Below are 25,166 nucleotides of genomic sequence, written 5' to 3'. Positions count from 1 at the left end.
TAAATATTATACCTATTGTTTACGCTGATAAATTGTTTATTTTACTATTACGACCATAGACTAGAGTTAACCATTGACAATCAGCATAAAATGAAGACAATGTAAATCTGTTTAAATGCAAATTGAGAAAAACCTACTGCGCATTAAATAAATACCTAATACTGTTGCATAAAGATATAACTTTATTGCTTGAACACGTTTTCATATTTTTCTAAGAATAAATTTAATTTTATAACTGACTAAAGTTTATATTGTTCTTTTTATTGTTACATAATAATTTATGATTTGTCTTGAAGCAGTGGCTATACTTAGAGTTTCAGATGAGCAGTCCTGGGTAAAAATCTCGGTGTAGGCTAGCTAAGTACTAATTATTATTCTGTGGTGTAGGTTAATAAATTTTTCATTCCGATTTGCACAATACAAAAGGTTGAATACCTCATTGTTTCTATTGTAGCAACTAGCTTCTCGTTCCGACTTCGTCCGGGTTGATCGGGGATAAAAAATACGAAATACGGCAGTAGATCCAGAGCCTAACAAAGCCACAAATTCACAAACATTGACAATCCGTTGCATTTACATTTTCTTCCATACCCCAGAAAGGGACATGAGAAAGAAATTTAATCTTAGGTGTGGCATTTTATAATTATAAAATGTAATGAAGTAAAATAAAATGATTGAATTTTACATAAAGAAAATTATTTTATGTATTTTTGTCGTTAGGAAAATTTAGTTTGCTTCTAGCTTCTAAATTCTGTACTTCAATTATATTTTACTAGCAATGCCCTGCGGTTTCACCCGCATAGATAGCGATATCGTTACAGTGAAAAGTCTACTATAGGTCGGACTATAGGTTTAATTTTTAATCACATGAAAATCACCTTTACCCCGTCCCGCACTACGGCCTTTTTTTTGTTTTAGTGGGGAAATCTTTCATAGATACCCTCGGCCTCCGGGGGAGGGGCCGTGGGTTATGTCGGATTCCTACCGACCAAAACCCCACTGTGTTCCGTCAAGACGCATATTGGTAGAATTCCTCCGTGACCCCCGCACTACGGCCTGCTCGAACAGTATACCTACTATTTTCTGTAGATTGACACTTTAAAAAATTCGTTATATCTTTTGAATGGAATATCCAATTCTTTTCATTTAAAAAGTATTTTGCTGTTATTGAAACAGTCTATAGCAAAACATCATTTAATGGGATAAGGATTAATATATGTGTATGGATAACATGGTTTGATTACTGTCGGCACTTCTATTTACTTTGAAAACGTAAAAAAGTTGTTGTAGTAACTTAACTACTGAAGATGGACATATGGTATCGCGGACTTTCTTGTAGATATTGATTCATTCTATAATATCGTAGAACATTTTTTTGTTCTATCTTCAATAGATTCCGCAGCGCACGCGATGACAGAGGATTTTTTTACACCTTGGGTTACATTATTGCATTTTTGGTAAGGATCTCTAATTTTTTTGAAAATGCAATATAGCCTATGTTGCTCAGTAAAGATGCAGCTTTCTAATGGTGAAAGAATTTTTGAAATCGGTCCAGTAGTTTATGCGTGAAAACCATACATACATACATACATACTTACATACATACTTACAAACTTTTCCTCTTTATAATATTAGTATAGATTAGTATAGATGACTAGGTATACTTGATCATTAAAATTGAACGAGCAGTAAAAACTTATATTTATATAATATTTTACTTCATTCCACACAATTCAAATACACTATCGCTTTTCAAATCAACAATAAGCATATTTCAAAGTACAATCTTAAATATTTGCCAACAGTTTCCAAAGCTTGGCATATTATGTATAATATTTGGACCTCAGCCAATAAAATTTAACTATATTGCGAATGTAAGCGTATTGTATGTAAATATAATTCTATCTATACAATCTTTTTGTTTATAATGGCTTGATAGTTGATAAACCATGCAAAACTATCAAGATTAGTCAATGTATACGATGAGTGACAGCTAGTGAATGTATTGAACAATTCTTTTAGTGGCCCATAAGTTTTTTTTTTTAATTTTGTGCTAGAAGGAAGTTATATTTTTGTTCATACCTACTAATTCTTTTCACACGCTTCCAAGCATGAGATACAACTTAATTTGACAGTGATATTCAAAACGTCAAAGTAAAAACATGGCCGATTTTGGCGCCACATTATATTATGTCATCTTGCTCGTTGTTATTTTCTAAATTGCTTGTTACCATCGATGTGTACATAAGATAACGGTCTATGTGTCTAGAATTTTAGATTATCTAGTGGCAGAGTCCGTGCGTGTGCTAACCTTGAACTGACGTGGGTCACGACGCATCTGCAAGGTCATTGTGACAAGTTTGACACAACCTGTGTATGACCTGTCAATGTAGTATCGTAGTCATGATACTAGTAGTTATACTAGGGTGATTTAAACTCTTTATATTGTAACTAGTGGTCCGCCCCGGCTTCGCCCGTGGTACCTACATGTTTAAACTATCCTATCTCTCAAGTTGGATCGAACTGCACATGGTGTGCGAATTTTATTATAATCGGTTAAGTGGTTTAGGAGTCCATTGAGGACAAACATTGTGACACGAGATTTATATATATTAAGATTTCTTGGATGGTAATTGGAGAGAATTGTTCAGAATAAACCGTAGGTATAGGAAAGGTTTTCCACCACCTTTTTTTTATGCTGCGATAGGGGAGCGCTTGGCCACGATCTCGCCTGATGGTAAGCTGAGATGTGGCCTAAGATGGAGCGATCCCTAGAATGTACCTGTTTATTTCTTCATCCTTCTTTACTTTTTTTACATGGTAAATATTTTATACATAATATATGTATTTTTATACTTACAAGTTGGTTAGCAAGTTGGCGTGCCCAAATAGGTATTTGCTAATGTTTATGGTATCTTTTACCTTTTGGCAAACAATCAGCTCGTTTTAATTTACTTAGTTACCTACTATTTTACATATTTTAACTGTGGCATGTAGATGTTATTTAATTAATGTTTTTATTATTTTTTTGCTCTTAATCTCAATCCATTTCAATATTTTACACTGTTCTTTATAAATATTCTACATATGGAGCTGTATATACAACGGCCTTGTAAGTAATGTATCATCTATAAATGGTCTCGCTTAGTTGTTTCCTTTAATGGTCGTCTCAAGTAACTATTGTGTGGTTAAGCGCAGGTGGGCGCGGTCGATGTGTGGATGGGTGAATGTACTGTGATGATTTTTGTTAGGTATTGTTTAGAAGTGTTTTTTATATTTTTGAACTTTGAAAGTATACGATAATAAGGGTGACAAATCAACATCGAGCTATGCTGCGCTGTACTGCGCTGTGCTGTGTAAATGAGCGATTATCATCTACAAGCTGAGCGTAGCCTCACACAGCGCAGCACAGCATGGTTTGTTTGTATCCTCATTAAAATATTAGACGAGCGAGTTGACCAAACACAGCACAGCGCAGTACAGCGCAGCATAGCTCGATGTTGATTTGTCACCCTAAAGATGGTTTTTTTTTATTGCGTAAAAAACGGATGCTACTTATAGCGTTCTGTGTACAGATGATAGGATTTTGACATTTAATAGTTATTATGCAAAAACTTGTTCCGACATTCAAATTTGCGAAGTGGTTATTGACTGTTGCGTCAGTGTGGGTTCGAATCGAACTGTGGGAAAAAAATAATTTCGGTTGCTAGTGTCAGAAGTGAAACTTCTTTGGCAAAATCAAATATGTATACCAGAATCGTTGCCTTACTCCATGACGAGAGTGAGACGTTATTGTCATGATGCGATATAGAAATTTTACCCTCAACGCGCTGAAAGAAGTTTCACTTCAAAAAATCATACATTATTGGTGGAAAAGCACCTCGCATATTATTGCTTTATGTGCATGGAAATAGGAAGCTAGAGCAGTTATAGCACGGTAATAATATCATGCTATAACTACGCTTCTTTTCACTATCTACTCTGAAAATTCGCACCTCCATGGGAACTTGAGTTAGGACGCATATATTTTGAATTTCTTCAAAAAAAGTCACTCAATTCTTTGACAAGGCGGGTAAAGCTGCTTGTAAAAGCTCGTAAGAAATGCGTTTTCGTAACGTCTCTAGAGAAAAATATAAAATTAAAGTTCATTTGTTATAAGACAGATTTAATTTAAAAAGATATCAAATTTACAGCTTAACAGTATTAAACTATTATCAATTTAGCATCGAAATAATTCATTTCAAGTGACAAATATAACGCTGTGTGTAAACAGTATTTAGAGCAAGTGACTTGGCAAGGTCGCGCCTTTTACTTCTGAGCGCCATGTTGGATCGTGACGTCATCAATGTAGATAATAAATAACAGGACTGTAAGTTATGGATATTGAAAAAAGGCGGAAGTTCAATAGAGAGGTAAATGCTTAAATTATAATAAAAATCGATCGATGTGTCACGACATGTAATTTACACAAACTGATGCGACATAAATTGAAGGCAGCTTTCAGCGATTCCATTCCACGCAGAAGTTACAAGTTTTTCTTTACCCTCCGCCAACGGTGAAGCTTGCGAACGACGTACCTACCTGCAGCTATAAATTATAATATGGTGTTTCCGAACAATCGTAGGAACTAGGAAATGCGCAAAGCACCAGTAACACTAGTGTTTACTAGTGTTTAAGTCAAGTTATAATATTATAAATGCGAAAGTTTGTGAGGATGGATCTGTGTGTGTGTATGTTTGTAATTTGTTACTCTTTCACACAAATACTACTGAACCGATTACAAAGAAATTTTGCACACATATAAAGGTTAACTTGGATTAACACATAGGATGGGTTTTATCTATAAATAAATACATCTATAAAATCCGGGATAAAACCCGCATAGTTCCCAAACTATGCGGGTTTTTCTTTGATAACGCGGGCGTGATCCTTTGCATCTGCTCTTCCATAAAAAAAAACAACAATGTGAGTTTAAAAAAGAGTGTGGTAATAAAACGCGGGTGAGAGCTTTTTCCAGAACTAGTTTTTTTAATATCCGTAAAAAATATTTACAATCGAGAAACAATTATGATCATAATTATTAAAACTACAAACGTTTCGGTATTTTGGGCTTTGTGTGATGTTAATCGGCGTGGAAGTGTTTTGATTATAATCATTGTTATAATATATGTACAATGAAAACTGGTTTTTAAATGCTTACGAGATTTTGGCGGCAACGTTTGCGACTTTGTATTTTTTATTTTTTACTAGCGGTCCGCCCCGGCTTCGCCCGTGGTACATGTTTACGTTTTCTCTACATAAGAACCATCCTCGTACTTCAAGGAATATAATAAAAAAAGAATTATCGAAATCGGTTCAGCCGTTCTCGAGTTATGCGCTTACCAACACATTTTGCGATTCATTTTTATATATAAGACTAGCGGTCCGCCCCGGCTTCACCCGTGGTACATATTTACGTTTTCTCTACATAAAAACCATCCTCGTACTTCAAGGAATATAATAAAAAAAGAATTATCGAAATCGGTTCAGCCGTTCTCGAGTTATGCGCTTACCAACACATTTTGCGATTCATTTTTATATATAAGATAATAATAAAAAACACTTTATTGTACAATGCACAGATAAACAATACAATAATATACAAAAAGAATCTTCACCGTACAAATTGGCGGCCTTATCGCTTTGAAGCGATTTCTTCCAGGCAACCTTGGGATATAGGAAAATGAAAAGATTGAAAAAGGTAGATAGTGCATATACAAGGAGTGAATACAAATAAATATAATAGATATGAGTAAGTTATAAAATTACATATATAACGAAAGAAAGAAAAACGTGCAGAAGAGGATATTATATAAAAATTTCAGGAAGAGAAATAGGTAAAACAGAACAGATGCAGAATGATTATGAGGACAGATAATATTTTTTAATTGCAGCTTTAAAACTATTCAAAGTTTGCGCTTGCTTTATTGCGGTTGGTAGGGAGTTCCACAATCTTACGGCTTGCACGGTAAAAGATGAATCATAAAATTTGGAGATGTGAGCAGGCATACAAAGCGTAAGATTGTTAGAGGAGCGCAAATTACATTCATGAGACGAGCCCATAAATATAAATCTCTTTTTTAAGTAGGAAGGAGTTCTGGGATCGAAAAGGATTGAGTACAGGAGGGACAGGAGATGCGTATTCCGGCGAAGGCGGATAGGAAGCCATCTGAGTTGTGAGCGGAAGTCTGAGATATGGTCGAACTTGCGAAGACCAAAGATAAATCTTATCGCAAAATTTTGGAGGCGTTCTAATTTGTTTAAGTGCTCCTCAGTAAGGTCTAAGTAGCTTGCATCAGCATAGTCGAGGATAGGAAGAAGCAAAGATTGTGCGAGCAAAATTTTCGTGGATATGGGCAAAAAATTGCGCAAACGTCTTAGCATTGCAGCAACACCAAAAATCTTACGACTAACGAGATTAATTTGCTCTGTCCAGGACAGGGTTTGGTCGAGAGTAATACCAAGGTTCTTTACAGTAGAACTGTAAGCTATTTGAACCCCCTCAATCGAGATCTTAGGTAGATCTGCAACAGAAACTCTGGAGATGTAATAAGGGCTACCTATTACGATTGCTTGGGTTTTATTTGGATTTATATTCAGTCCATATTTATGAGTCCAGCTTACAATAGTCCTAAGATCTTCATTTACACATCTTATTTCTTGTTCTAGACTGTCTATAGTAGAATGCCTATAAATCTGAAGATCGTCTGCATATAGATGGTAGAGAGAAGATATATTAGAAGTTATGGAATTGATAAAAATACTGAAAAGGAGGGGTGACAACACGCCGCCTTGCGGAACGCCAGCAGTAACATCACACCAAGAGGAATACGTATTATCAACACGGATACACTGCCGACGTCCTTGCAAGTAGCTACGAAACCAATCCAACACTGCAGGAGATATATTAAGAGAACTAAGCACAGCTAACAAAATATCAAAATCAACAGTGTTGAAAGCATTAGAAAAATCTAAAAGAGTGAGAATTGTTAGCTGCTTATTATCCATTGCTAGGCGAATATCATCTGTAACCTTGACAAGAGCAGTGACCGTGCTATGTCCAGCTCGGAAACCGGATTGTAGAGGATCTAGGAGGGAGTTTCTCGTTAGAAAAGACCACAGCTGCTGCTGCACCATTTTCTCGAGAATTTTAGAAAGGAAGGGGAGAATGGATATTGGGCGGTATTCGGAAAAACAGGAAGGATTGTTCTTTTTAGGGAGTGGGATAATATGAGCATCCTTCCATGCTTGAGGGAAACTAGCGGATGAAATAGAGAAATTAAGGATGTGTGATATGATAGGAGTGACTATGTCAAGGATAGGTAAAATCATAGCCCGGCCAATACTGTCACAGCCCATAGCATTCGAAGCAATGGACAATATGTTCTTCTTAATATCACTGTCAGTGAATGGTACGAAATTGAACGGTGGAAAATTGGGAGTTGGCAGAGAGGAAAGAAAGTTAATAGTATCACGTTTAGTGTTACTATCTAAAGGAGCAACGGAAGAAGTGAAATGTTTATTTAAAAGATTAATGTTAGTACTAAGAGGAACAGAATTATTACATGACTTACCAACCCCAAGAGATTTAAGAAATTTCCAGGTATTTGCTGTGTTGCCGTTCTCAACAGATTTATGAATGTAGCGTCGTTGTGCATCTCTACACATCATATTGCAGCGATTGCGGAGCTTCTTGTACTTCTCTCGATTGATGTCAGAGTTGTTACTTTTGAACCTGGCTTTGGCAAGGTTTTTCTTATGAACTATAGATTTCAGTTCATCAGTAAGCCAGGGAGCAGGAGCATGTTTAATTTTGATAGATCTAATGGGTGCATGTATATCAAATAACTTTATTATAGCTGAGTTAAACACTTGAACTTTGGAGTCAGCTGTGTCCGATGAAAACACAGAAGACCAATCTATTTTCCTGGCATCTTCAAGTAGACGCTCGACATCCATCCCACGAAAATTACGCTGCAGCAGAACCTTGTGCTTCTTTTTAGGAGGACGTAGGAGGTATGAAAGGAAGATAAGATCATGAAAGGAGAAGGCATCAGCGGAGCATTGTCCGTGTTTTGAAACATGGTCAGTGGAAGAAACAATGATTAAGTCTAGGAGAGAGGGATTACAGCCAGCCAGATTACAGCCATTTTTATATGAGAGAAGAAGAAGATTATTATTATTTTTTGATTAACCGATGCCAGAGTGCGCATCGTATGCGTGCGATGTCGATTAATTTTATGACATATCCTTATAATGTGATAAAAGCGAATGTACTTTGTAAGAATGTATGAATACATTATGTATGTACTGTAATGTATTCTTAACGCAAAACTGATAGGTAATCGGATCTGCGTGAAATTATACCTAGATAGATTATCTCGATTAGCATTTAGGCTACTTTCCCCGGGTACTACGTGGTACATGAGTACCACGGGCTCTGCGCCCCATATGGGGATATCTCCATACCCCATACGGGGACACGGAACTTCACAGAGGAATGTTGATGCATTATTTGCATGTGTCCTTAAACAAAAGCACTAAAAATTATTTACGATGGCAACCTTTAAAAGCTGCTCCACTTGAGGCTCCACTACTTTGTAATGGCAGGTGTTGTCAACTTTTGGAACAACTCAATCAGTATAAAAATACAGATTTTCTTTATTCTCTTTTTTCAATTTATATTAGCCGCTTAGCTCGGTTTCGCTTGTGGTATAAAAACACATTAATCTGTCGAGAATAACTTCTTTAGCTCATGACGATTTGAAAGCTTCTAAAAGAAGATTAATGTATTCAATCAATGTTTTAGTTGTATTTTTCGTCCATTTAATATAATGAATGGTGAACAATGTATTTACTAAATATCTGTGCCAAAGTTTGATCACAACTGGCTGTAGTCAGGAAGCGTCGCAAAGGACACAGTGGACCGGTTGCATAGTTACATAAACTGTCCCTTTTACAATTTCGATATAATATATTAACTCGATTATATTTTGATACATTGCACTTAAATTATTGTAATAAAACAATGTTATAGTGTACTACTAGATTTCAGCCCGCGGCTTCGCCCGCGTTTTCAAAGGAAAACCCGCATAGTTCCCGTTCCCATGGGATTTCCGGGATAAAAACTATCCTATGTGTTACTCCACCTTTACCCTCTATATGTGTGCTAAATTTAATTTTAATCGGTTCAGTAGAATTTGCGTGAAAGAGTAACAAACATACACACACACACTCACATCCTCACAAACTTTCGCATTTATAATATTAGTAGGATTTATAAATTCTCGACTAGATAAGCAATACGCGATCGCGCCTATTTATGAGAAGATATTGCATATAAATATACTTTAAAATTTTGAATAGGTAATTAATATGAAATCTGACATTGATTTGATGTTCAATTTAGATTATCAATAAACCCTGAAGGTTAATGAATCGAAAAACCCATAACCCTCTCAGCTAAATGTCGTTTGATTCATAAAAGATAAAAAACAACGTTGCTAATCTGTTAAAATCGAATTCTAAGAAGTTTATATTTAATATGTACCTACTAGGTTTCCGCCCGCGGCTTCGCCCACGCAGTCAAAGAAAAACCCGCATAGTTCCCGTTCCCGTGGGATTTCGTCATTTTCCCGGGATAAAAAGTAGCCTATGTATTTTCTCGGGTATCAAAATATCTCCATACCAAATTTCATGAAAATTGGTTCAGTAGTTTAGGCGTGATTGAGTAACAGACAGACAGAGTTACTGTCGCATTTATAATATTAGTAGATTCAACAGGTAGATATTATTTTTCAATACATACCATTTTTTTAACAGCAATTGTATAAGATAAAGCAATATATTACTTAAACCTCGTAAATAAAACAATTATATACAGTTAAAATCGATTTGTTTGTTTGTCCCACTTTATTTTAATAGCTGAGTAATTAAAAGTGAATGTGGGTCAGCAGTCAAGGCGTTTATTGTAAGTTAAAATGTAATGTAAATAAAAATTAAACTATTTGTAGATGCATAGATAATAATTATGAAATATGAGCTTCGATAGACGACTTTATTTTTAACAAGCTACGGCCTGCGCCCCGCAGTTTCACATGTTGGTCTTAGTGAGATGATATACTGTATACATAGTATAGGTAGCCTATAGCTTTCCTCGATTAATGGGCTATCTAACAGCCAAAGAATTTTTCATATTGGACCAGTAGTTCCTGAGATTAGCGCGTTTAAACAAATAAACAAACTCTTCAGCTTTATAATATTAGTTATAGATTAATAGATGAGACAAAATAAATAAAATTAATATTCTAAGCGAAACGAAAAATAACTCAATAAAAATAAATCCTAGATCATTCTGTTCCAAGAATTTGACTTCAGAAATTCTATATTCCCAAGAACAGAGCCGAAGGAATAAGATAGTTTGATAAGGTTAATGGTCAATTATGTTTGCCTTGACCGTTCTATGTAGATAATATAATAACGTTCACGGTTATAAAACTAACATATTTTTTTATTGGTAGATGGATCTAGGTTCAATATCAAATAATTAGTTATATAGTTTAAAGAAATACATATAGGTACATATATGTATTTCTATCATCAAATTATTGCATTGTCACCAATCCTTGATAAGTGTACAGGGACCGAATTATGAGCTCTTATTCCCAGTCAGTTTACGCCGTGAAATGAACTGACTGGCAAATTCATATAAGTAGCTGGTTATTGCGGCTAAGATTTCGTTTCGTTTTAGCCACTTCGCTAAAACGAAACGAAATCGAATTTAAAAGAGTCGGTTACATACAAACATACAGATGAAGCTGATATAAGCGTGAATATGTAATGAAAACATAAATTCAGCTCTCCTTGTGACGTATTTTGATTAAAGATAATAATTAAAAGATTGCTAGTTTGACTTTAAACCACAAATATAACGTTAAAATCAGTGTGACTTTCTGAAGTCCCAAATATTTTCAGATAGCGTTATTTATTCCATTATGTTAAATTTATTACTCTGAAGGATTTCCTTTCTTTATTTTTTAAATGTTAAACTTTACTGTCCTTTTCCTCAATCGGTCGAATAAAATATAATTTATTTGTCGCTCATGTTATGGCCACTACAGCACTACAGTGGTCCGTGCCGCATGCGTTGTGATCTACACTAATATTATAAAGAGGAAAACTTTGTTTGTTTGTTTGTTTGATTGTAATGAATAGGCTCATAAACTACTGGACCGATTTTAAAAATTCTTTCACCATTCGAAAGCTACATTATCCACGAGTAACATAGGCTAGGTTTTATCCCGGAAATCCCACGGGAACGAGAACTATGCGGGTTTTTCTTTGAAAACGCGGGCGAAGCCGCAGGCGGAAAGGTAGTCGTTAATAATAACGAAAACACGAAATTTGGTATTATTATTTTTTTAATTAGGGTTAGGCAAGCATTTGACCATCGCTTGCCCTACTATAGAGCACGTTATTGCCATTAAAAACAATTCAAGCTACCAGACAGATCAGACAGACGGACCAATTTTACTTACATCTTAAATTATTGAAAAGGGCTGCAAAATCCTCACTTGACCTTTTCCGAAGGCCTATAACTTACCTTGCACAGCCATTTTCGTCTTTCCGTGGGTTTAGCAATGTCAACTACAACGTGTTTCTCTTTTAAAATTCATTCATCGATCTGTGACATTGGTTGTAAAGTTGTGAAGTCATCAATAAATTTACTTTTAATAACGAATTCGTTAAATTACTTCAATATTTTTTCCTTGGATACATTGCCGCTGCCGCAAAAGTTTTGTGTTCGCAAAAATTGGCACTCAATCTATACTCAATTCATATCAGCTGTTTTTACTGCAGTCATAATCTAAAATACAATAGCACAAGTTCATGATAGGTCTTTGTTTATATTCAACATCCTCGTTGTTTTCCTTCACTTTTTGTAACAGTGAAAAAAATCAAGTCGTTTTTGTCAGAAAGGCAAGTCTACTAGTCAAAAGGTTCATTGAAGGCGGAGGACTAATCCTGTTATACCAGTCTTACGAAGTGTTTCTAGGAAATTACTATTAAATTCTGGTCCTAAAAGCAATTATTTACTACTTACTACTACAGTTATCTACTTGAGTCTACTTGAGTTTTGGACGATCATTTTCCTAGAAATACTGAGTATTTTTGTCAGATAGGCTGGTATAACAGGATTACAATGCCTAACAACCGCGAACCTATTTATAAAAGAGCATGTGCGCCGAGAACACGTGTCAGAAGTGAAACTTCTTTTTCAAGATCCAAATATACCAGAATCGTCGCCTTACTCTATGACGTGACGGCATTGCCATGACGAATTTTCACTTCAATATATAGAAATAAAATAATATATTTATTGATAAGAAATTTCATTCAGAAGTACCAGGCAAACATGTAACGCGAAGAGCTTTAAGGCCGTCGGCGCCTTGGCACTTCCCACATCTGCCTACTAAGCAGCGTTTAAGGAAACTCAAGTATTTCGCATTATTACACACGTTTTTGTAATGATTTTTGAGCCTTGGTGATATTTTAATTTTTATTACATCATTTTAATGGAGGCGTTAGTTATTTAACTATTATTAGGTACCTAGTTTTGCGTCGAAATTACACGCAAACGCATCAATTTGATGCAAAAAAATCTATAGTACTTTAATAATAAAGCTGAAGAGTTTGTTTGTTTGAAAGCGCTAATCACAGGAACTACTGGTCCGATTTGGAAAATTCTTTCGGTGTTAGATTTATAGCCCACTAGCGGTCCGCCCCGGCTTCGCCCGTGGTACATATTTACGTTTTCTAAAAAATAAAAAAATAATTATCGAAATCGGTTCAGCCGTTCTTGAGTTATGCGCTTACCAACACATTTTGCGATTCATTTTTATATATATAAGAAGATAAGATTTGTCGAGAAAGGCTACCTATATCACCACGCTAAGACCAACAGGAGCGGAGCACTGCGGGTAATACCACGAGGCACAGCTAGCTGATAAATAATGATAATAAATAACATAATAAGTTTCACTTAGAGTTTTTATATCACTGAAAATGATGTTTTCCTAATATCGGATTTTCCGTCCAACTATTTTAATTTTTAATTAGACAAAAAAGTAAGTTTCGATATCAGTTCAGCCATTGAAGCGTGATTCTGTGTCCTATTATAGTTTAATTCGATAAAGAAAAGAAACTTATAAATTTAATGCGGATTTCGTTAAACTATTTGACGGTATTTAAAGATTTCAATACATTTAATTATGTTATTATACCATATTTTATAGAATATTTATAATAATGTTATGTAGATAATTATTTCTTAACAGCAACAACTATTGTAGTGACAGATCCCTGGTTTAAAGTTAGAAGACCGTTAAAAATTTACACGAATAAAAAAGTTTTGAGTTTTTAAAATACTATTCTATCTATTTAGAAAGATATTTAGTCTGTCTTAACTAGATATGTAGATGTTAGTAAAACTAGTGGAATGCTATTTTTTTCTCGGATTGCATTAAAACACGCATTTTCTTATTACATCAAGATTGATGTAACGTCTGACCGATTGACCACATTACTGGGACCGTGTTTGTAATCAGCTGTTTATTTTATCCGACTGTACAAAGTGGGGTTATGGATTTGACGTAATATTGTGTTATATTTTGCAATTTTAAAGAGGTGGTTTGCTATGGCGTGTCTCTATTGTTATTATGAACTTCTGCCCGCGACTTCGCCCGCGTTTTTAAAGAAAAACCCGTTCCCGTGGGATTTCCGAGATAAAACCTATCCTATGTGTTAATCCAAGTTACCCTCTAATGTGTGGTAAATTTCAATTACAATAAAAAAATACAATTCATAATGATTTGTTAATATTCTAAAGTATAAATATGTTTTGTTTCAGGTGATGATGCAAGATACTTAGTGTATGACGGAGACAGCAATAGTCATGTTATCGCATCTTAAAATACATAGGTGAGTTAAAATACCTTTTTGATTTCTATCATTTCTTACATCGTTGATTAAAATTGGGAATACAATGAAAAAACTATAATTGTTTAATACAAAATGTATTGTTATTTTCTTCATCTACAAAATTTGGGAGGTTTCATCTATTTTTCAGCTTATACTGAGAGCAAATAGCATTTACGTATGATTTTTTTGCAAACAGTACCTAATCCATAGTGTTGTAGTTTAGATAAAACCGTAACAATTAGCTTAAATAACGACTAGAACAACACTTTTGCAGATAAAAAAATACTGATGCTACGAGACAAATAGCCACCGAGGTACCAAATATAGGTACCTCTGTACTCAATGACCAATGAAACTAGTACTAAGGCAGACGCCCAACACGGCGATGAGGTAGCAAAAACCGAGAAAGATACCGATACCAATACCGGTGCGAATACCGAAACGAAAACCGGTAACAGTACCGAAACGAAGGAGCCTAAAGAGGGCAAACGAACAGTGTCATTTAATAGAGACGTACACGTTAAAAGATTCGGTGAGTTCCTCAGAATATCGGGACTGTCGCTAATATTTTAATACGACTAATTCAGGCTTTGTTAGGCAGACAGCTAGTTATGCCATTTTTATTTCATCTAGTAAGATAATACATACCTTTGTAACAGTACTTTTGCATACATACGTTACTAAATTTTGAAATCGCTTGAGTAGAATTTAATTCGAATTCACGGTAAAAATAAACCTTGAAAGTATTGGCTAACAGTAATTTAAATTTGTGTGAAAGAATGAAGCACCGAGGGGGTTTATATTATCAATTAATTTGAACCTTATATGGAAAAACAGAAAGTCTCAAAGGAAAATTCCTGTCATGGCTCATATTTACAGAAATTTGTAATCTATTTTAAGCCAATTTTAAGTTAATTGAAATCCAATATATTGCTGTCAGTTTAACAAAGCCTCGTCTCTACTAATGAAAGGCCTTCTATCACTGTTCTGTAGTATTTACCCTATTGACAAAGCTAATCAATATTTACAAGCCTTCTGTAAAGTTTGCATGTGTGTGTTTCTGTGTCGTTTGTTCTTGTAACTTGTAGATATGTATATTTTTTGTAATAATAATTATAAATAACATATGATAAAAACTAAACTGTATATATAGCGAGCATTATGATACATTCTTATCGAAAATCGGTATTAATAACGTTATTGAGAAATACCGGTATGTTACATTTTTCTTTCATTAGATACCGATTATTAAAAGACAAAACGTTGTCGATATGAATATTAGTTTTCTTGATTATTAATATTTTCAATTCCATAACATACTTAAATAGTTACCTAACTTTTAAAGTAAATGAAAAAATCGTAGCAAAATGCGGCAGGTCTTTAACATTATTCTTTACTAGAGGTCCGCCCCGGCTTCGCCCGTGGTACATATTTCGCAATAAAAGGTAGCCTATGTCCTTTCTCGGGTATCAAAATATCTCCATACCAAATTTCATGCAAATTGGTTCAGTAGTTTAGGCGTGATTGAGTAACAGACAGACAGGCAGAGTTACTTTCGCATTTATAATATTAGTAGGGATTAATACACCTTTTATACATATAAGTTAACTACCAAGAATGCATCCGTATCTATTATCAACAAATAAATCTAGTAAAGCTAAGATCCGTTTAATTATTGATTGTGAAAAAAAACGGGGTCAGAATGATCACGATTCAATTAATACATGCAAAAAAGATACACATGTTTTTGTCAGCTTCGATAAACATTCGATCCGTGTAATAGGATAAATAGCCGTAACATAGTGAAACAAATTGGTACATAACAGAAAGCAAAGAAAAGAGTAGAAAAAGTGAAGTCCTGTGTCCCCTTTTTTTTTTTTTTTTAAGTGGGGAAATCTTGCATAGATACCCACGGCCTCCGGGGAAGGGGCCGTGGGTTATGTCGGATTCCTACCGACCAAAACCCCACTGTGTTCCGTCAAGCCGCATCAACGACGGGGCCACGGGTATGGGTGGGGTAAGGGGCAGATGCATTAAATACATCTGTTTCACTGATCGATTTTCTTTAGGGACAAGTAGGTGATCAGCCTTCTGTGTCCTGCCAGACCGAGACATTTTTTTTCTTCGTCTCCACCGGGAATCGAACCCAGGGCCCCTCGGTTCTACGCTCATGCGTCAACGGCGGAGGCGGTCAAATGAAAAGAGTAGAAAGGACTTTAGAAACAAGAAGAAATAAAAGAATGGAGATGATAGAGAAGTTCTAATGTATAAATTACGTTTTAAGAGCCCCAAAAATAAACCCATAGGAAAGCAAAACATTCCCCGTACTTGTCAGTACTTCTTGGAATAACTAATAGTTTATTTAGTTCCAAACCTTTATGTGTTATTATAATTCTAATTTTTATGTGTCATTCTGGTACATAAGCTACATCACTGTCATGTTCTATCAAAATCTGTTAAGTGGTTTTCCCGTAAAAAAGTAACAAACGTCCAATCCTCATAAACTTTTGCATTTATACTAGCTGTGCTCTGCGGTTTTACCCGCAGTACTGCACTCCTGTTCGTCTCAGCGAGATGATATAGCCTATAGCCTTCCTCGATAAATGGGCTGTGTAACACCGAAAGAATTTTTCAAATCGGACCAGCCCCCCTAGTCAAGTGTAGGCTGTAGATAAACGTATCTACAGCTTACGTCAATCTCATACATTCGTAGTCTATTCTATTGAACGCTACGCTAACAGAAAGCCACTTGACTAGGGGGGCAGTAGTTCCCGAGATTAGCGCGTTCAAACCATCGAGATAGAATGTACTACGTACTAGAGAGGCGATCGCTACTACACTCTCTTTAACACGAGCTAGAGGTAAGAATCACAAGTCTCTTTAGTCTGTGTCGGACTGTGCCCCCCGCTTGCCGCGTCAACACGTGTTATTGCTCTGTTCAAAATGCCTTCGTGTTTGCTTAGATATTGTTTTAACAGTTCCCATAATACAAACAAAGCCCGAGGAGTGACTTTTCACCAGTAAGTTTCCTTATTATGAGTAAGTCATGCATTTTACTAATATTGTTATCATTTTGCGAAAAATCACCACGCGTTCTGCGTTTCGCGCCATTTTTCATAGACTAACAGCACAGACGTGACACTATCGATGAGTCTGTTAAAAAAATGTAACTGGATTTTTTTAACTTTGTATATACAATATCTACTAGGAAAGATTACCGTGGTGTAGTACCTAAATATTTATACTTTTACCCGACTACGCAAAGTAAAACGGTAGGTTATATTAAGTAATATTTATTTATTTACCTATTTTTATTTATTAAAAAAAGCCTAATCAATAGTTGTTCCAATAGGATTTATAAATTATTATGCACAACAATTACAAATAAACACAACATTCACAGAAACTAATACAGTAAAAGTTCCTTAATCGCGCTTCCTTTATTCGTGTTTTCACTATTCGCGGATTAAAAAAATGCGACCCAATTTCTATATTCACGACTAAAAATTTTTTTTATTCGCGGATTTAATAAGTACATACATAATAATAAAATTATTCCAATAGGTATCTTACCCAATATCCTTGTCAAATGGACTAATAAGAAAGTAAAATAGATCTTATAACAAGTTTGCCTAAAGTACATAATATTATGTTCTTAAATGATATCGCCGAGGCCTTTGACACAAGCCGCCTTTGTCGCAAGCCACCTCTGCAGCGATTGATGTTTTTGAGAATGTAAATAAACAGAATGGAAGCAACCTTATAACTCAATAAATAAAGTATATTTTTAAATGTAGTTCCGTTTATAGTAAAGTTACAAAAATTGTGATCGAGTAAGGGGGCGTCCATAAATTACGTGAGGTGTTTTTTAAAATTTTCTGCACCTCCCTCCCCCCCTGGTGAGATGTCGTGAGAATTTATTCAACCCCTCCCCCATCCTCGAATCTCGCGTGAGATTTTTCAAAATGTGAGTTTCTTATACGTAAACGCCATCAACATTGAATCATCGTATCCATTTAAATTACATCATGAAGCAAAAACTGATAAAACTATTGATTACTACACAAAACGACAAAAGCTTAATAAATTGATATTATTTAAAGGAAATTAAAATACATAGTTTAATATAAAATCCTCGTTTTATTAATTCCCTAGTATCAGTACCACCAGAACCAGATAGTACCGAGTAAACAGATTGCACAATGTGTCGCATCTGCACGCATTGCTTAATCTTTGAACTTGAAGCCACGCCTCGCTCGTTCCACACGTACCCCACCACATCGGCCGCGCGCAATGTTTTTGTTTGGAATAACCCCTCTAGTAATATATCTCGATGGTTCAAACAAACATATTCTTCAGCTTTATAATATTAGTATATCTATGTAGATAAAATCATAGGACACTAAAAAGGTTATATAACGACAGATTCCTGAGAAGTCAAGGTTACTAGCTATACGGTTATTAGTTTCGCATGAACGAACTGAAAATCTGACTTTAAACTCGAAAAATATACGAGAATTATATTCATTTTATTGTTTGATTTCACGAATTGTAAAAATAAAGATTTAAAAGACCATTTGATAATTTGCCCGTGACCACGTTTGATATAAAATATTTGAAATGTCGGTAAATAATGAAAAGATAGCGTTTTAAATCCGCTTTGTCTATAGGTAATATTATTTTTACTATAATATTGTAGCTAAAGGGTTTGTTCGTTTGAAGGTGCTAAGCTCAGGAACTACTGGTCCAATTTGAAAAATTCTTTCGGTGTTACACAGCCCATTTATCGAGGAAGGCGTAAATCAACACGATAAGACTAACAGGAGCGACACCAATGAAGAATGTTTCAAAATCGAGCTTTTTTATGCGTGATCTCCTTTTAGAACGCGAGCGAAGATGCGGGCGGAAAACTATAGTTAGTATAATAAAACTTTCGCATTTATAACAAAGAAGAAAACCTGTCTGTCTGTATAATTATCTGTACACAAGTAACTGAATTATTTAATTAAAACAATCCATTAACATATTTTGATGTTATCGATTTTACTCGCATACATTTTACCACAAAACCGCTGACCAAATAATGATGCGATTTCCACATTTAGTATAGCAACGAGACATTCCTTCTCAGTTACCGTTCATAATGATCTCACTGATAGTCCAATGTGATTTTTTACGGCTTTATCGGATACGTGCCGCAATGTTGCCGACAGTAGCCATAAAAAACGGCCAAGCGTGTGTCGGCATGTTAAAATATATTTGTTAGTACCTAATTAAATTGTTTCAGAGATAGAGAAGATATTTTTATAGCTAATAATGTCTATTTTTCGCAATTAGGTTAGGTATCACTACATAGTATAAAACAAAGTCGCTTTCTCTGTCCCTATGTATGCTTAAATCTTTAAAACTACGCAACGGATTTTGATGCGTTTTTTTTTTATAGATAGAGTGATTCAAGAGGAAGGTTTTAGTATATAATTTATTATGTTTTAAACAAAGCGGGCGAAGCCGCGGGCGGAAAGCTTGTTATAAATATATTTTATGTGTGTGATATGCCGATTTTTCAATCCATAGTTAAAACTTATCCACCCAATAAAGTATTACACGATAATATTAAAATGTCACCCGTAAACTGTCAAAGACGGGCAAAGAATACATTTTTGAAATGGTAGTTTAATACGTTATTCGACGAATAAGTATTAACCAAGGATTGAAAAATCAGCCCTAAAAATAATTTAGAACTATCTACGATGGAAACTTATTATTTGGAGTTGAGTTTTTGTCAATATTTAGATGTTTTCGATATATCTACAGTCTACACCAATATTACAAACAGGATAGATTGAATTGTTCAAAATTCGTTTGTATAAACTTAAATAACTAAGTAACAGTATTTAAAATAAGTTACATAGAATATATTTTTAGTTTACCTTTGTTTTTTGATCCAACCACAGAACCCTAAATGGCTGGACAAAACCTGATTCAGTTTGCGATAATTTCAACCATTTGACCAAATTAGGTATCACATTATAACTGCTCGTTATCACTGAAACTTCCTACAATTGTGAAAGTCTGGCAGAGCTGTGACGAAAATGGCTAAACAGTTTTTAGTGTAACTTAGTGATAGATAAAGACTCTGCTTAAAGTCATGATTACACATTTATGAAAATCCTGCGATTTATGTTTCAACGTAAAATAGACGAGTATGGAAGATTTATCGTAGTACTAGCTGTTCCCGCGGTTTCACCCGCATTGCTCCTCTCCTGCTGGTCTAAGCGTGATGATATATAGCCTATAGCCTTCCTCGATAAAAAGCTTTCTAACACCGAAAGAATTTTTCAAATCGGACCAGTAGTTCCTGAGATTAGCGCCTTCAAACAAACAAACAAACTCTTCAGCTTTATAATATTATATCGTAGTATATATTTCCTTGTCTTGGAAAAACACAAAGGCTTATTTTCTATTCTGTGGTAAAAACAACTTTTTATGGGATGAATAAATAATTCTTGAAACCTCTGAAGACTTATACTAAGAACTAGCGGTCCGCCCCGGCTTCGCCCGTGGTACATATTTCGCAATAAAAGGTAGCCTATATTCTTTCTCAAGGTCTAAAGATTATCTGTGCCAAATTTTATCAAAATCGGTCCAGTAGTTTATGCGTGAAAACCATACATACATACAAACCTTTCCTCTTTATAATATTAGTATAGATAATGTTCGTAAGTTCGTAACTACCTAATTAATAATAGTAAAACTAAAACCATTCGCTTCACTATTTAAATTTAAATAATAAACAGCCTATAGACATTCCAATTCGCAAATTAAACATAATCCGCTATCGATACTTTTTGCAACACCATTACATAAGAACGGCTCGACAATTTACTACATCTCAGTAAATACGTTTAGCAACCGTACGAGTGATAGTCTTGTGAAATTGTTTCTTAAGTTTGGCTGTATCTATATCTGTAGATATACTAGCTTGTTGACCCGGCTTCTCTCTTGTTATTCTAAAAATTCTCGTAGTTCTTCCTGTATATTTAAAGTTATCAATGAAAATTGTAATGCTATCTGGTTGATTGGTAGTGATCTGGCCTTTCAAGCCAGAGGTTGTGGGTTCGATTCTCGCCCAGGGCAAATATTTGTGTGATGAACATTGATGTTTGCTCTGTGTCTGGGTGTTAATTATCTATATGTATAAGTATTTATCTAAAATTATATATGTATGTTTATCAGCCATTTGGTTTCCAACAAGCGAAAGCTTAGTATAGGATCAGATCGTGCCGTATGTGAAAAATGTCTTGAAATATTTATTTGTTGTTGGCAACAGTTCTCAGCATGATGATCAATTGTTGCTCAACGAATCTTGACCATAAATACGAGTTTTTTTTTTATTTTTATTAATCCGTACTAATATTATAAATGCGAAAGTAACTCTGTCTGTCTGTCTGTTACTCAATCACGCCTAAACTACTGAACCAATTTGTATGAAATTTGGTATGGAGATATTTTGATACCCGAGAAAGGACATAGGCTACTTTTTATTGCGAAATATGTACCACGGGCGAAGCCGGGGCGGACCACTAGTGTTTAATAAACCTTTTTAACTATGAATGAAAAAGTTATTTAAATCTAAGATAAACTTGTCGTGGTAGCTGACCATTGAAGGAAAAGATAAATTTGTTTCAAACTAGGTTAAGACTGTGTTTAACATTTTCTTATCATTCGCGTTCCACTGCATATATCACGATGAAACATACATTCGACTTATTTGCATTGTAATACGAATTTGTAAAAGCTAAAAGGAAAAGTTATGTAGCTAGCGTTTTTATCTTTTACTAGCTGTGCCCCGCGGTTTTACTCACATTGCTCCGCTTCTATTGGTCATAGCCTTCCTCGATAAATGGGCTTACACAGAAATAATTTTTCAAACCGGACCAGTAGTTCCTGAGATTAGCGCGTTCAAACAAACTCTTCAGCTTTATAATATTAGTATATAGATTAGTTCTAAAGTGATTGAACATTACAATTAACCTTAAACTTAATAATAAAATCGTATCTACAAAATACAAAAGATATTATGTTTAGATTTTTTCTAAGAATCCAACCCACGATAATGACGCTTCAATCTAATAACAACTTGACCAATAAGGTAGTCTAATTAATCAGTTTCTTTTTATGTTAATCCTCTTATAATGAAATATTTTCTTATTTCTATAATAATAAAACTTGTAGGCTGCGGTCTTTGTGTTATACATACATACCAATATTCCTCGTAATAGGTTTCGTATATCTGAGTTCTCTTTGTTTTCGTATATCTGAGTTTAATGTTAATTAAGCGTTTTTATAACTATTAAAGTTATAAATATATTTAATTCTTTTTGTACAGAAATAGATACAAAATCTTTATTCATCTTCTCTATCACATTTGTTATTAACCTTGACCTTTGAGACAGAGGTGAGTTTTAATCCCACTACAAGTAAAATATGTACAGTACTCCAAAAGTGATAATGCGCATAGAAATCTTCGTCACTGTTCGGTAACTGTCATATTCCCGGAGCGCCCGAAGACGATATGTATATAGAGTGGTTAAATGCATTTTCTCCGTATATAGAGTGGTTAAATGCATTTTCTCCATGCATAATTTAGTAAAATTTGTTTAGTCAAATGAAATACATTTTGGAAATGCGACAATTAGCGAAGATTTGCATGCGCATTATTAGTTTTGGAGTACTGTAATAAACATGACTGTTTTTAGGATGTTATAATTAATATACAATCAATATTCAATTTTATAAATATTTAAATTCTCTATCTATTTATAAAATGTATCTCCTAAATGCATTATAATCATGTTAGCAACCTTGCGTAACTATAATTTAAAAACCGTAGTATCTAAAACCTTTAATCACTAATCAAGCGTAACCCAGATAAATGTAAAATAAATCTAATTTAAATTACGCAATACGTGTTATTTTAAAATGTTAAAATTTTAATAATGAAAGGACGCATCGTGAATGAATAAGTTTAATAGAAGTGGTCCAAGAGCATTACCCTGCGGCGGTCCACACGTCTTTGTGTGTGGGGGCGGTTGATTTCAATCTGACGCATCTCAGGCATGCCTTAAAAAGGTATTCGATGACGATATATTCGCTGCGGACCAATAAAGGATCGACATTGACCTGTTCAAGTAATACTTTTATGGTCGACTCTTTCGAAAGCACGGGATAAATTTAGTGCTCGGTTTGATTGACTTTTATTTATTAAGTAGTGTTTCATGCTATTGTTCAAGACGATGTCTGTGTTTATAGGCAGAAAAAACAAAGGATGTATAAATGTACTGAAAGTTCAATTCAGAAATTATTCCATATCACAGTCAGCTGTGTGATTTATTTTTAGGTTATAAATATTCAAGTTGAAATGTTATTTTTTTTTATCATTCTTAGGGGTTTATGTTTATGCAAATTCCAGATTAATAACTTAACTAAAACATTTATAAGCTTATAAGCCTTATACCGAAATATCCACCATTTTTTTTACAAAACAAGGTTTCTATGCCACGTGCCACGCCTAACAGTATTTAATATTTACCCAAGGTGCAATTAAAAACGAATCAAATTTCCACACAACGTGCCAAGTCTCCGTTATTTAAATGTTTATCCGATCTAATAAAACTCTATTTATCATTAAATTCGCATTTGAATGCGGATTCGGTACTTACATTGATGACATAAGCAGAGTTTTCGGTTTTTACAAGTCGTCGGAATAAGTAATCCGAATAGATAACTCTATTTATAAACTCATATCTATTTCTAGCTGTGCTCCGCGGTTTTACCCGCATTGCTTCGCTCCTGTTGCTTTTAGCGTGATGATATATAGCCTATAGCCTTCCTCGATAAATGGGCTATCTAACACTGAAAGAATTTTTCAAATCGGACCAGTAGTTCCTGAGATTAGCGCGTTCAAACAAGCTTTATTATATTATTAGTATAGATTTTACGAGCTTTGTTTTGCTTCACTTCCTTCTCATTTGAAATATCAAACTGACTTTGTACCTGTTTTATACAGTAAAATGTCACGTACTTTTTCGTTTAAGATCAATTTAAAATAAGAGAAACTATTTCTACATTCAATTTATACGGGTGTGTCTAGCTGTACGATTGCTTAATTTCAATATTAAGTTTAGATTTTCATTTACAAAGAAACCCGAATGAATTATTTCTATTATAAACTACTTCTACTTGGTGACCGCCTCCTCGGTACAGTGGTTGACGCGTGAGCGTAGAACCGAGGGGTCCTGGGTTCGATTCCCGGTGGAGACGAAAAAAAAAAATGTCTCGGTCTGGCAGGACACAGAAGGCTGATCACCTACTTGTCCCTAAAGAAAAATCGATCAGTGAAACAGATGTATGAATAATGCATCTGCCCCCTACCCCACTACGGGGACACGGGACTTCACTTGTATAAACTACTTCACAGCAATTGGTTCGATTGTTTCCTAGTGATTGTGTTACGGACAAAAATCCTCTATCATTTATATTAAAAACAGTTGAAGGTCATAGACAATAGTTTAGGACGTGAGAAAATAAATAATAATCTAATTGTAATGATAATATCCATATACCTTTACTCTGCCATGAAAAAAATATCTACCAGATTGATAAATGTTATGTCTGTTCAATTTAATCATGACAATGTTATCTTCTTCTATGGGAATTGTAGTACCGCTATATTACATATCCTGTGTCCACGGGTCAGAATTTAGGGCCATTACCTTACACATGATAAAAAATAAAATAAAATAATACTTAATTTGGAAAATCCAAAAGTGCACGCCTCATAATTTTTTTTTTAATAAATATTTATTAATTATTATTTTTGTTTATTTAATAACAATTAAACCACATCGAATCAGACCCTGAAAAATGAAAGGGTTCTATTCCTGAGCATACTCAAGCGTAAGAGAAAAAAAAAGACTCGATTAGTAAAGTATTTCGGTCGCTATCGTGTTAACAAGAAAAAGGATCCGCACATACAGACACACGGACGTCCAAGACAGAACTTTTTTAAACTGTTTTTTAACTAGTTTAAATAACAAAAATGACATCAAAAATATCATGAACGTTAAAAATAGTGTTTTTTCTTA

The 25,166-nt window shown here is 34.6% G+C and overlaps 1 protein-coding gene across 1 annotated transcript in view; it reads left to right on the top strand.

Moving 5' to 3' along the window:
• Positions 1 to 25,166, top strand: part of blo (bloated) — a 70,216-nt gene that overhangs the window by 15,434 nt on the left and 29,616 nt on the right. Inside the window, exons 2-3 of the mRNA XM_090116407.1 lie at positions 13,949 to 14,019; positions 14,294 to 14,551. Of these exons, the coding sequence (XP_089972533.1) occupies positions 14,362 to 14,551 (190 nt within the window). The 5' untranslated portion in view covers positions 13,949 to 14,019; positions 14,294 to 14,361. The remainder of the gene's footprint in view (positions 1 to 13,948; positions 14,020 to 14,293; positions 14,552 to 25,166) is intronic.

This window comes from Colias eurytheme, chromosome 25 (genome assembly GCF_061535395.1).
Source record: "Colias eurytheme isolate Ceu_HAF_F1 chromosome 25, ilColEury1 Martin Lab GWU primary, whole genome shotgun sequence".
NCBI lineage: Eukaryota > Metazoa > Arthropoda > Insecta > Lepidoptera > Pieridae > Colias > Colias eurytheme.
The sequence above is the reverse complement of the archived record's forward strand: the minus strand, read 5'-3'. Positions and strand labels throughout refer to the sequence as shown.